We start from the raw sequence: 14,847 nt of genomic DNA on the forward strand, positions 1-14,847 counted from the left end.
TTTTCCTTCTCCCCAAAGCCCCCCAATACATAGTTGTATATTTTAGTTGTGGGTCCTTCTGGTTGGGCCATGTGGGATGCTGCCTAAGCATGGCTTGATGAGCGGTCCTAGGTCCGTACCCAGGATCCAAACTGGCAAAACCCCGGGCCGCCAAAGCAGAGTGCATGAACCTACCCACTCAGCCACGGGGCCGGCCCCAGAATTTAGTTTTTGTAATAGGCTGGGAATTTGTTCCTATAACTCAGTTAGTTATTCTTGGCTATAATAAGAACTAATAAATTATTGTATTACCTATATGTCTTCTAAATTATTTGTCAAAAAACTAAAATGAGTTACAGATATTTTGTATATCACATACCTTTCATTTGGAAAAGAGGCTATTTGGTATAAATGTTGAATTTCCCAAAATTTTTATTATCTCAATAGCATTACTATCTTTGAATGAAAGAAAAGTAAAACAATAATTTGTAAGTTAAAATGCAAATAATAGTTGGTTTGCAGTTTGTCTCTTGCTATGTGACCAGTTCTAAACGTGGGGTAACTATAAAATAATGAGGCTACTTTATCTGAACTAGAAAGTAGTGAGACTGATGTTAGTCAAACTTAGTACTAGGCATTCATAAAAATAACAAAATATGAAAGAAATGGAAAATATCGAGATCAGTTTCTAATTCTGTAGAGAGGTGCACCTGACACAATTAGAGAATAGAAGAAAGGAAATGACTGAATTCATGCCTTGATGAAATGTTTGTAAATTATAGAAATTAAAGGTGTAAAAGATGGGGGCTGGCCCAGTGATGTAGTGGTTAAGTCTGCACGCTCTGCTTCGGCAGCCCGGAGTTCGCAGGTTTGGATCCCAGGCGTGGACTTACACACTATTCATCAAGCCACTCTGTGGTGGCATCCCACAAACAAAATAGAGGAAGATTGGGACAGATATTAGCTCAGGGACAGTCTTCCTCAAGCAAAAAGAGTAAGATGTGCAGTGGATATTAGCTCAAGGCCAGTCTTCCTCACCAAAAAAAAAAAAAAGATGTAAAAGATACGTATGGCTTACTGGCAGATCATTAATTTAGTTTATTTGTAGAGTGTCCCAAGTATGGGAATTACTTTTGTGTCTTTATAGTCTAAGGTTAAGAAAGCTATTTTCAGCTGTACTTCGAATTAGCTTTTTCTTCTCAGTATTCAGCTATTGATTTTTGGTTTTTCTCCTTTTTTCTCGTGAGATAATGTTTTTGCAGACTCGGTTTCCCAGACTTCATTCGAGAGTGTGTAGTGCCTATCAGTAGGCTGTGCTATGCTGTGCATGACTTCCAAAGTCCTGAAGTCCTGTCCCTGACTTTTTTTGACCGTGTTTTTCCTCGTTTGTGAAATTTATGTTAATAATAGTACCAGGCAGCTATGAAATGGAATTAGTAAAAATGATTTTAGGAATATTTTATAAATTTAAAGTGCTTTGGAAATATTATATGACAGTAATTTATGCACAGTTTATCATAATTACTCAGAAGTTTTTCAAGAAAATAAATTCTGTCTGGTGGTTCATATATGTTTTCTATATACAATATCACACATATACCTACATTTCTTTCCTTTTTTTTTTTTTTGAGGAAGATTAGCCCTGAGCTAACTGCTGGCAATCCTCCTCTTTTCACTGAGGAAGACTGGCCCTGAGCTAATATCCGTGCCCATCTTCCTCTACTTTATATGTGGGATGCCTACCACAGCATGGCTTTTGCCAAGCGGTGCCATGCTGGGATCCGAACTGGTGAACCCCAGGCCACCGAAGCGGAACGTGCGCTCTTAACCACTGTGCCACTAGGCCGGCCCCACACCTACATTTCTATCCCGAATCTACAATGAGTAAGCTCAGAAGTGCATTGATTCCCTAGCTTCCATCTCAGAAGACCAGTAGAGTGTTATTTTTGTAAACTCTGCTGAGTTCATTTTGGCTGATGTACTTGGAATTGCATATAGTAATGAAGTGACTTTTGGTTTATTTTGAATATAGGTATAGTTACCTCCCTTGTTATTTGGTATTTAATATAATTTCACATCTGCTTTTCTTACCACCGTCACTCTTGGGTTTTAAGAAGTAAATTTTGGGGGGCTGGCCCCGTGGCCGAGTGGTTAGGTTCGCGCGCTCCGCTGCAGGCGGCCCAGTGTTTCGTTGGTTCGAATCCTGGGCGCGGACATGGCACTGCTCATCAAACCACGCTGAGGCAGCGTCCCACATACCACAACTAGAGGAACCCACAACGAGAAATATACAACTATGTACTGGGGGGCTTTGGGGAGAAAAAGGAAAAAATAAAATCTTAAAAAAAAAAAAAAAAAAAAGAAGTAAATTTTGGGGCTGGCCCCGTGCCTGAGTGGTTAAGTTCACTCACTCAGTTTCGGTGGCCCAGGGTTTTGCCAGTTCGGATCATGGGCGCAGACATGGCACTGCTCATCAAGCCATGCTGAGGCAGCATCCCACATACCACAACTAGAAGGACCCACAACTAAAATATACAACTATATATTGGGGGGATTTGGGGAGAAAAAGCGAAAAAATAAAAGAAGATTGACAACAGTTGTTAGCTCAGGTGCCAGTCTTTAAAAAAAAAAAAAAGTGGGCTGGCCTGGTGGCGCAGCAGTTAAGTGTGCACGTTCCACTTTGGTGGCCCAGGGTTCACTGGTTCGGATCCCGGGTGCGGACATGGTGCCGCTTGGCAAAAGCCATGCTGTGGTAGACGTCCCACATATAAAGTAGAGTAAGATGGGCACGATGTTAGCTCAGGACCAGTCTTCCTCAGAAAAAAAGAGGAGGATTGGCAGCAGTTAGGGCTAATCTTCCTCAACAAATAAATAAATAAATAAATTTTGAAGAGTAAATAACTATAAATTTTAAGTTTCAATATCATTTTAAAAATGTATCAGAAAATTGCCATCTGCCTGAATACATTTTAGAATAATGAAAGAGAGATACACGTATGAGGTGACTTCCTAAAGGGCAACAGCACCAATAGGCTTTACTGCCTCTTCCCCAAGGTCATTATAGGTTTGGATTTATGGTAAGAATTCAGGTTTGAACCCAAACAGCCTGCCTTCGATTAACCTCAGGACACTGGTTCTATTCAGGAGCTATTCCAGGACATTAGTGAAGTATTTTCTCCATGGGTTGGACTTAGGACAAGCTTTACATGTCCTTGAACCTAACTGTGTTTCTGACACAGAGAAACAGATCTAAACAACTTATCTGACTCTGGAACCATACCAGTTTCTTAGTGTCTTTGGACTAAAAATGGAGTCTAAGCAAAATCTGCCATGACAGCTCCAAATTTATTTTGCTTTGAATTCTGACCAATTTCCATAGTTTTCCTAGAATTTAGTGGGCTTCATTAAGTGATTTGATTTCTCAAAAAGGGTTTTTTCCTTACTGGTTTACGTGGTTGACATTTTCTGCTTCCTTACATGTGACTTGTAACAAATGTGAAGATGTAGAAACTTTAGGTGTCTTAAGAAAGGACATTCTTATTAGCTATTGAATCTTATTAGCTATAGAATTGAAATAACCTCAGTGGAAGAATGGTAGAATTTCATTTATCATAGGCTTGACCTTAAAAAATTAGAGAAGATATGAAACATTAGTAAACATCTTTGTATGTCTTTGCTTATAGGAAGATATAATATTCCTAACATTGTTTGATTGATAGAATTTATGGGAAGCAACAAAATCCATGTAAATTTCGAGTTTTTTAACTTAGGATAATTTGCCAATACTTTTTTTCCTATAATCCTATATCTAGATTCTGCTAGGAAATAGCTGGCACACTCAAAGGGACTTGGAGAGAATTTAATGAAAGAAACTTTTTACAGATGTGTGAGTAGTTAAAAAAGCCAAAAGGACCAGAAATAGAGGGAGCCATTCCTATACTGAGTCCTGAGGGAGAAGGAAGAGGGGCTGTTAGCAGAAGCTGGTGAGAGTCATATCTGTGAACGAGGGACCATGCGACAGGAGCCATGGCCAGGAGTGGTAGAATGTAACCACCACCAAAGCTGCAGTCCCTCGGGGAGGAAGCAGAGAGAGTGAATACCCAGACCTTTCCCTCCTCCCGCTCTGATTCTGCGTTAGTGCTGCCCCTTGGGCAGACCCAGCCGGAAATCAGAAGGCAGGGGCGCCTGGAGAGTCAGTCTGTAGAAGCCAGTCTTCCAGAGCAGAGAGAACCTGGAGGGAGACTGTCCTGTGCAGTTCCTGAGTCGGGGAACTTGAATGTCACGCACTTTTATTCAGAATTGTTCATTTTAAGTATGAGTTGAGCAGATCTGGTCAACCTCTGTGTTGCTTTTATAAATTAGGATTTGAAGTGTTAAGTCTCAAATCATGCATCTTCGTTTATGTTCCACATTATTACATTTTAACTTTTTTCTCTTCTCTCTCCAGATTACAATTCCTAGACCTTCTGTGGCATCTACACAGTCGACCTCAGGAAGCTTTCACTATGGTCAGCAGCCAGAGAAGAAAGACCTTCAGCCTGTGGAGCCCACTGTGGAACTCTACTCTCCAAGGGAGAACTTCTCTGGCTTGGTTGTGACAGAAGGCGAACCTCCTAGTGGAGGAAGCAGAACGGACTTTGGGCTTCAGATCGATCATATTGGTCATGACATGTTACCCAATGTTAGAGAGTGTGGCAGATCCCAAGACCTGGGACCGAAAGACATTCCTGACCATAACAGACTGGCTGTGAGAGAGTGTGAGAGTCTCCCTGTGGAAACTGAAGGGAAGAGCACTCTTCTAGGCTCAGAGAATGAGGATGCAAAGTTAAGTAAAGGGCAGCATTATATGGAGATCTCCTCTCTGCCAGGAGACTTAGTACCTATGGAAAGGGACCACTCAGCTCCTACTGAACCTTTTGATGTGACAAAGACACAGACTTTCAGTGTGGTGCCAAATCAAGACAAAAATCATGAGATAATGAAGCTTCTAGCAGTTAGAACTTCAGAAATTTCTCCACGAGTCATTGACCCACATGTTGAAGGACACATAGGCCAGGTGGCAGCAATGCAAAAAAGTAAGTTATCTAAGGATGATGACATTAAGAGTGAAGACTTGCCAGGTCATCAAGGAGACCTTTCTACTTTTTTGCACCAAGAGAGTAAGAGAGAGAAAATTGTCCATAGAAATGGAGAACTATTTCCTTGTGTTTCAGAGAGTGAACCTTGTCCCCCATCCAGGAAAGATGTGGTTAGGTCATCCTTTGTAACCAGACACAGTCGAATCCCTGTTTTGGCACAAGAGATAGACTTAACTTTTGAATCATCCTCTCCAGTCTCTGCAAAAGAAAAGCTCCTCCAAAAGAAAGCTTACCAGCCAGACCTAGTCAAGCTTCTGGTGGAAAAAAGGCAACTCAAGTCTTTCCTTGGGGACCTCTCAAGTGCCTCTGATAAATTGCTAGAGGAGAGACTAGCCACCGTTCCTCCTCCCTTTTCTGAGGAGGAAGTCTTCACTCCCTTTTCAAGACTGGCTGTAGACTCGCATCTGAGCAGGTCAGCTGAAGACAGCTTTCTGTCACCCATCATCTCCCAGTCCAGAAAGAGCAAAATTCCAAGGCCAGTTTCATGGGTCAACACAGATCAAGTCAATAGCTCAACTTCATCTCAGTTCTTGCCTCGGCCACCACCAGGAAAGCCACCCACGAGGCCTGGAGTAGAAGCCAGGTACTGCTGTGTGCTCTCGCTCTGCTAAGTGTATAACATTATTTCTGTGTCTGCTTGATTATAATGTGTCAGTGGTTTCATTTCTTTGTTGCCTACTTCTGATCATCTACTTCTTTCTCTGCCTTTCCCAAGCCTTATGGCACGGCATAGTAGAAGGGATTAGGTTAATCCAGGTTATTTCTTAGCTCTCCCACTTTCTAGCAGTGTGAAGCTCAGTTTCCTCATCTGTAAAATGGGTAAGACATTTGCCTTGTGGCTTGGGAAGTGAAATAAGGTAGTGTATGTCTAGAGTGCTTATTAGTATGCAACAAAGGTTACATCTCTTCCAGTCTCTTTTAACTAGATAGTAAATTTTCTAGCCTTGTCTAGTTAGAATCCCTTTATGACAGATGTCATTATGGTGTCAAATTCTAGTGAACAATACTAGTGTCCATAATTTGATGAATGGGCTCTGGTAACAGTGCTATTTACCTGAGTAGAATGAATTAAATCCTATAGGAGATTTCCTAGGTCTGCTGATATATACCACCATATATAATAAAGATATTGCTTTAATATTTACTGGATGGTATACTTGTTTATTGAAATATTCTCATGTGTAGTTGACCATAAAGTGATTATATTTTGAAGAAGAGCGGAAAGTAAAATATTGGGAGGTGATGAATCAATTAAGAGTGCTTTCTTTGGAGCCATTACTCACTTTCAGAGTTGAATAGTCTAAACCCTTGGAGAAGAAAGAGAAAAAGGATGGTCTTTTAACAAAAACAAAGAGAAAATCAAAATACATTTACATGAAAACTGTAGCCTGTTCTAGATAGTATAACAATAGGCCTCCACCTGTTATAAGGATTTCTGAAGTGTGTTAAGATGAGATTATATCTGTCTTATTACCCAGCAGAACTTGTTGCCCTTACCTAAAGTAAGTTTAGTTTTGACTTGCCCTAGGGTTTCAGGTTCAAGAGTAACTAAATGTTGGATCTGCAGTGCCCGTGGGACAGGACTCCCACAGGAAGAATGGTGATGAGTAAACAGCAGTCATTTAGCTGAGACATTTTCAAAAGGTGATTCCATGAACAATATTCACACATCCCTCTTTTTTTCTACTTGGCATCTGTTATTAATAGAGATGGTATATCTGCGGCTTGAGCTGCTTTGGACTGCCACAAACACATCTTAAGTATCATTTATTATTTAGCAGTTTACATGTCCCCTAAAAGTAGCTCTTGGTGACCCAGCCAAGCACGTGGCATTGTGCCAGTTATTATAGAGCTGACCAGTCTGGAACTCATCCAGGAACTCAGTGAGAACTCAAATTATACACTTAGATCCTGGCACAGAGGAATTATTTGATTTCATTCTTCAAATTTTACTGTAAGATCTATGAGGGTAAGCTTAACCAGAATGAGTTTCTTGTCACTTGTCAAAATAGGTAGATGGTGGAGCAGGAGGAGAGAAAAATCAGAGGAAAAACATCAGTAACTTATTGCTGACCCGTAATGGCAGTGATGGCTGTTTATGTCCCTGCATCCCGCAGGAGCTCATTCAACCTTGGGATCTCTTCTCCCACTTCCTTTATGAGGAGTGGCATGTCAGCAGTGTGGGGTTTAAATTCTTTAACTGAATGGGTTTTAGGCCAAGACAGAAAGACATTTAGGGCAGAGAAGACATTGCTATTCATATGAATACTCTCCAGATTAGAATTCTGAGGTCCAGGCTCTGTTGCGAGTGAGAGGGCAGTCAGGCCCTGGACCCAGCTCTCCCAAATCTCAGCTATTGTTGGGCAGAAACTAAGGCCCAGAGAAACCAGCGACTGTTTTCTTTTGGATATTATTATGAGGTTGAAATATACTTTTATCTGTAGTTTCTGCTCTTCATGAGTACAGTTCATGTTGAAGACTTAGATTGTGGGGTTTAATGTTTGTATGTATGTATGCAGAATTCCTGTCCCAGGAGCCTTAAACAAGATGGTTTACTCTTTCTCTCCTGTGCTAACATGCCAGAGATGTTTCATTAAGTTAATCCTAAAATTAGAAGACCACATATGCCCTAGGAAGAAGGGGACCAGCAACACTTAAGTGCTTCTGGATGGCAGACATCCAAGCAAGGACTTTACTTGGGTTCCTGCATGTGGCTGCTTGGTGACCCTGTGAGGCAGATTATAGTCCCATTAAAAGCTAGGAGAGGGTCAGTAATTTGTCCAGGGTTATACAGCTGGTATGTGAAAGAGTAACTCTGTGTCCTGTAAGCATTTCCAGATTTTGACTCACATCATATATGTTATGATTTGGGACATTGTGACTTTCTAAGCACACTTGAAATCAACTAAAATGAAAATAATTCTTTGTTCTTTTAAGGCTCCGCAGATATAAAGTCCTAGGGAGTAGCAATTCCGACTCAGACCTTTTCTCCCGCCTGGCCCAGATTCTTCAAAATGGATCTCAGAAACCCTGGAGCACTACTCACTGCAAGAGTCCAGGATCCCCTCACAATCCAAAAACACCACCCAAGAGCCCAGTTGTCCCTCGCAGGAGTCCCAGTGCCTCTCCGCGAAGCTCTTCTTTGCCTCGCACGTCTAGTTCCTCACCATCTAGGGCTGGACGGCCCCACCATGACCAGAGGAGTTCATCCCCACATCTGGGGAGAAGCAAGTCACCTCCCAGCCACTCAGGATCTTCCTCCTCCAGAAGGTCCTGCCAGCAGGAGCATTGCAAACCCAGCAAGAACGGCCTGAAAGGATCCGGCAGCCTCCACCACCACTCGGCCAGCACTAAAGCGCCCCCAGGGAAGAGTAAGTCAGCCAGTAAACTCAGCAGATAGGAGCCGGGCTGCATCTCTGAAAGGTGTGAGATCTTCCTCCTGAACATGATGCATGTGTGTCCCTGTACTGTCTATTTAAAAAATCACTGTTGATCTTCTCTTCAAAAGAAAGTAACATGATAAATTATTTATAAGAAGACAAAGTAGATGATAAGGAATTACCTAAGGCAGGCAGCAAGCAGAACTGGGATCAGTGCCTCTGTGTAGGAAGGGACAGTCCAGTAAAATCCAAGGGGGAGAAACTAACTAAATGAACTCTCAGTTTTCAGCAGCCTTTGAAACAATAGAGTTGAAGGCAGGAAGTGGAATGGAATTTGAAGGGGTTTGGTGTACTTTTTTAAAGGGTCTACTCAAAGATTATATAGCAAAAGTGAAACTTCTTGTTTTAATATTTTCATTCAAGACTTCCCAACCTTGGAGAGTCAGAATTGCTCTGATATTAGAGTATGTAAGAAATCTGTTGCTGGGGAGCCAATGCTCATAAATGCTTGGCTTGTGTGTTTACCTGGTGTATTGAGAGTTCACACCTTTACTTGGTCTCATTCGTAGTACCCTCCCTGGATTTCACATTTTTTAAAGTTAGTGTTTCTCGCCTGATCCAATCTCTCTTCTTTTAACAATACATTTTAATATGCTTTTAGCAGGACATGCTGAGATTTTCAAATCCAGTTACTTTTTTTTTAGTCCCCTAATATTTTTCTTTAGAGCAACAGTTCTTAACTCAGTATATTTTTATTGTGAAAAATAACTGATGAAACTTAGGTAAAGGAAGGAAAAGTCTAAAGAGAGCTATTTTGCAGGCTTTAGTGCTTTAGGGAGAGAGGGATAGGGTGTGGGGTAATACCCTTCCAGACTGAAGAACCCTCTTCCCCCGTGTTAGTTCCTCTGTGGAGGGAAAATTTACCAGAGTGGACCTTGCTTCCTTAGGTCTTCTAAGTAGCGACTGTCTCTAATATCAACCTCCAAGATGACATCAGGGAAGTACAGTGCTGTGGAATGTGACTTCCTGCTTTTAGAAATTTAGAAAGAAAAATGGAAAGAAATTAGGTTCATTGTTGAGGCTTATAATCTTTAAACTTTGTATTTTATACATTTAGCCAATAGGGAATGAATATCTGGGGAAATAAATTTAGGCTCAATATTTATCTTTTAATGTTTTATTACCTGCTTTTCCTGTGCTTTAGTTTGAATATTTGGGCTTCTTGACCTGATTTCCATGTAATGTCAATTTATAAAACTATAAGGAGGATCATATTTATTCTGATCTCACTCTTCTGCTAACAGGAATCAGGCAAAATTAAATTATACTAGACTTTTAAAATGGGCTCTTTTATACTCTGTAGGTGTTCTGTGTTGTAAAGACCTTATTGAGGTCAGGCAAATTGGTCTGCTTGCTGTTGAAATCTGCCTTCTAGCAAACATCTGTGCTTTTTCTCTTTGACCTTGTGTTTGGTCAATCCAAACCTAGTATGGTTGACTTGGAAAACAGAAAAAGAAAGAAATATATTTCCTCACCAAGTGAACATATTCTAATGCTGCATCGAAGCTGCCCTGAAGCTGCACTGAACTTATCTCGTTCTCTTTATCTGTGTTGAGCTCTTTAAAAAGAAAAAAAACCTCAAAACACTATTGAGGCATATACGGTCTCCTGTAAGAAATGTAGCATAGTGCGGAATCTTAATTTCTCTCCAGTTTCAAGCACTACAGAGGAATGCAATAGATAAGACATATCTGCCATTTAACTAAAGCAACTGTAATGTCGGAAGGCCGACCCTGCTGTATGATACTGTATCAGAGCTGCTGTAACACTGCTTGCATGTCTTCATGGTAAATCATATTATAAATATTTATAATATATAGAGAAACATATGCTTAGATAATCTCATTCTTTCTCATTCTCCATTTCAAGAGAATTTCAAGATCACAGATGGTAAAATTCCTTTTATTGTGTATCTCGTGTACACTTGGGTCTTGCCTATCTTCATTTTCTGAAACTATGTTCTGGGCATGTGACACTTGATTCTTCTTGCCTTCCTTGTGTTTGTGTATAATGCAAGGGTTGGCAGTCTTTAACAAGCCAAGATAGGTTATTTAATTTTCATTTTTGAAAGATTTTAATAGAGGAAAAAAATTACTGGGACATGCTTGTAATACCGGTTCAAAAATTTGTCATGTTAATCACATAATTCTGTCCTTTATGGTTAATATGGATAAACTGGGATGATAATCATGGGTCTAACATAAATTGATTTTTTTAAAAAGGACCATCTAACCTCTTTCACCTCACTTTTTTAGGGGGCTGGTGGAGAGTAATCTATAATTAAGAAATTATCTTCTTTTTCTGTTGTATTAGCTAAATTGTGCTAAAAGTAGCCAGCTTTAAATCCTGACCCCTCTAGTCAGAAATGTGCTCATGGTCACCGCTGCAGAAGCTAATGAGGCTACAGTTGTGGTCTGTGTGTTATTTTATTTGTTATTGGCGTTTCTCTGCTAGTAGTCAAAACTGACAGTGATGGCAACATGTCAACTGAATATTTTCTCTTTCTTGTTTCCTTCCGTTTTTCTCCCAAATATTCCACTGTGTTGCCTCCTTTTATAAATGGCACTGACAAAGTCAAGATCTGGAGAGAAACAGCCTCGTTGTCTAAGAATATTTTATTTTGCACTTAGAGGAAAGAGTTACCAAAAATGTTTCTGCTCTGATACTTTCAAAAGAAAACAGACTACATCTTATGTATCAATAGGTCCACTTAAAAGTACTGTCTTACACAGAGATTTACTTTATGGTTTTTTAAAAGCATAGTTTGTGCTTTTAGATGTTAGATGTCTCAGGCTAAAAAGAGAAGTTGGCAGCCCTGAGCAAAGCACTTTGGCACAAGGATTTTTGTTTTTGTTTTATTTTCAAGTATCATACAGGGAATGAACTGATTTTTTTTGTTCTTTTTAGTTCTTTATTTTTTATTTATTTTTGGTTTTTTTAGTGATGGCATAGTTCAGTGACAAACATAGGTCATCCAAGTAATTTTAAACCAGTTTGGGTATTCAACCTAAGATGAGGGAGATGGCCATTATTAAAATCAAGCCAAACTCTACTAAAACTAATATGGGACAGAAGTTAAAATTATCTTATGAAAATGAAGGACCTCCTGGTTTCTCCTATCATCTCCTGGTAACCAAAATGGCTGGTTACCTAGTCACACTTGACTTACCCTCCCTTGTCTAGTCTCTGGAATTACCTGGGTGGAGCAGAAGATGAAATTAGCCACAGCTCAGTCCCTTTAGGTAGCATTATTCCTAAATTATGCTGCCAAATCTCCAGGGTGTACACATTGGTTGAAATATTAAAATTTCACAGAGAAATTTTTTGCACAGCTTAAAGGCATTTAATGTAGAGTGAACAAAGAAGGAAAATTGGGTCATATCAAATTTAACCTGAAAGCACAGATTATAAACATTTGTGAATGGCAAGTCTTAGGCAGGCACTCTCATTCTCAACTGGGTATGCAAGCTGGCCTTGCTGACAGTGGCGTAGTTACATTTACTGTTTTTTTAAGTTGCATGTTGTGAAGTGAATGTTTTTTGTAAAAGTTGTCAAGTTAATCGAGTCCTAAATAAGTAGCAAAACGGTAATTGAGACCCACTGTTGTCATTATCCACTTTAAAATACTAAACCAATCTCAGCTGCTTACTAATTCAGTGGACGAGTCTTGCAGTAGCTCTTTGTTTAGCTCCGAGTCATATGGGAGCTTGAGGTTCTTCAGCGATCATCAGAGAGTCCTTCCAAGCCACAGATTCTGACGTGAATGTTTCTGTGGCTGCATTCAATCTACAAGGAAAAAGTGAACATTGCTGCATGTTTTATAAACCCGGACACAGATAGTTAAAACTATAATTAATTTTCCTATACCAAATAGCTTTGAATTAAAAACAAACACTTTTTCTCCTAAAGCAGAGAATATTTTGTTCTAGGAACTACATTCTTAATCTAATAACATCAGGAATTGGTGACAGGAGAAACAGAATCCAGAATTCAGAGGCTTAGGGAAAAAAATGTTTCTTACTCTGGCTATTTGAAAATATATTTGTAGATAAGTCTAGATTTGGTCTTGGAGATCAGAGTTTTCACGTGTTAAAACTTTTTTTCATTCCTTTATATCTATCAAAACATGGCGTATGTTAGGGAACCATTTCTTCCCTCCTATTCGTGTATTTTGGAATTAAGTTGTTTGCATTCACTCTTTTCAAGTCTGCTCATTTCTGTGTATGTGCATTTACCCCAGATGTGCTGGGACTTTGGCTCAAAGAAGAGAGTCTTTAGCACCTGTATCACCGAGGAGAGAGAATGGGTGACGGCAACTGCATTGTTTAACTTTCTTGAGTTTAGTTCTATAGACAGTTTATTTGCAGAATGGTTACTGTGTTTTAATACAACAAGTATTACAGGATTAAGGCATGTAACCACTATGATAGTCCTCACATGTCAAAGTTCAGAACCCACAGGTGTATATTTAGATCTTAATTTAGGGAAAGGAACAAGAGGCAATTCCCAGCCTCAGGGCCATACGAAAGGCTGTAGTACATGGAAAACCCCAGGTAGTTGTTATGACATCCCACTTGCCTGTTCCCATCCAGTAGAGCTCTGGCGTGTACCTCGAGGATATGAGAACAGTGTGAAACATCGTATCATTGGATGTTCTCAGTAGTTTGGCAGTCCCTCTGGAATTATGAGAAGTTTAACCCAGATCATTTTGTGAGCCTGGGGAACCAGTCTCCCTATTGTTAGGGAGAACTGCAGGAAGTATACGGGGAATTCCTGTGGTTCTTAGTAACTCCAGGACATGGGAGAAGGATCCTTATTCATTTAAAAGGGAATTTGAATGCTGCACCCCTCAGTCCCTGAGAAATCTCTGACTGGAGATGAAATGATGATGTTAAAGTCTTGGCCCTTCAATACATTTTCTAATTCAGTTGTGATTATCTGCTCTGACTTTTAAAATGTAAGCTTGATGTTTAGTTATTCCCCTTGAGGAAATCTGGGTCAAAAAATTAAAGGATGTGACAAGATCAAGATCACCTTGAGGTTATGCATAATCTCAAGACACTGAATACCCAAGTAGTACCACTTTACTCAGTAATGATTTGAATATTTCCTTAGACTTTGCTGGATCCTTGGTTTTAAGGAGATGTGAAAGACATGAAGCCTTTCCCTTCATTGCCCTGTGAAACTTTAGTAGGGTCTGCCTCTTTAATTGGAAGTGACAGTATGGACACAGTATGTATCACTGGTGATGTTGATATGTCTCTCAGATTCCCTGGGCCAGGGGTGCTGGGTTCCTTGACCTGGAGAATAGGATTCAGTGAGGCAGATCTTTGAGCCCATGTGACTGTAGGATTTGCTGATGACATAATTTTACACACTAATGATGGATAGGAATTTTACCTCTTTTCAGTAGTTTAATATTGTTTCATATTGTGTACATAAGTGTTCACTCACCCAGTTACAAACATTGAGTAAACCAAGTTTTTATATATACTACCCCAGCCATATGATGCTTTTTTCCCCCGCTTATAATATACAGTTTAAATCCTTAAAAATTCACACACAGCACTTCTCGATACCTGGAGTCTGTCTGGCTGTTCTTCACTCACCCACGAGGAGTAAACAAGGCTATCAGAGCTTGAATGTGATTTATTTTAGGGAGCAACCCAGGGAGGGGAAAGCCCTTGGGACTTTTTCAAAACTATTTTCTTTTTAAACTACTATTCACCAGATAGGTAAATTAGTTCACTAAGGTAAAAAGCATTCAGAAATACAGAGATAGGAAAAAAAAGAAAATGTAACACTGTGCCACTTGGGGCTCTGAAATTGGCGGATTGGGGGAGCTGAATAGAGAAGAGAACAGCTCCGGGGACCCAGGCTGGAGCCCCCTCCCTTCTCCCTCGTACACAGTTCCTGGTCGCTCTCCTCATTCCTTTCCTGAAACAGCCAGTGCCAATTTCATGGGGCCATTTACTTACAAGTTCACAGCTTTTAGGAAAAAGAGGGAGGGGAAAACATCTAGTTTTGAATTAGATAGAACTTTTAAAAGTTAGGAACTATTGGCAGCTGTTGCATCAGATTGAACTGCAAACCGGAAGAATTCTCTCGTGTCAAGCATGACCAGTGAGTTAGACTAGAGGACTTCGGTGATTCCAGTTTTCTCCCTTTCATCTCTTCTTTATGAAATCAGAGTGAGGAGAAATTGCTCTTTGAAATACTACAAAGCTATTGTATCGTTCCCTTTCCCTTCCAGCAGCCCTCTTTATGCATTTCTGTTCAGGCAACCAAGG

General features: G+C 40.1%; 1 protein-coding gene across 5 annotated transcripts in view; it reads left to right on the top strand.

The window, feature by feature from the left end:
• Positions 1–10,641, top strand: part of TTBK2 (tau tubulin kinase 2) — a 137,522-nt gene extending 126,881 nt beyond the window's left edge. For all 5 annotated transcript variants that reach the window (XM_070502898.1, XM_070502901.1, XM_070502906.1 and 2 more), the window contains 2 exons: positions 4,427–5,700; positions 8,055–10,641. In XM_070502898.1, coding sequence (XP_070358999.1) covers positions 4,427–5,700; positions 8,055–8,517 — 1,737 coding nt within the window. In that variant the 3' untranslated portion in view covers positions 8,518–10,641. The remainder of the gene's footprint in view (positions 1–4,426; positions 5,701–8,054) is intronic.
• Positions 10,642–14,847: the final 4,206 nt, after the last annotated feature.

This window comes from Equus asinus, chromosome 2 (assembly GCF_041296235.1).
Source record: "Equus asinus isolate D_3611 breed Donkey chromosome 2, EquAss-T2T_v2, whole genome shotgun sequence".
Taxonomy (NCBI): Eukaryota; Metazoa; Chordata; class Mammalia; order Perissodactyla; family Equidae; genus Equus; species Equus asinus.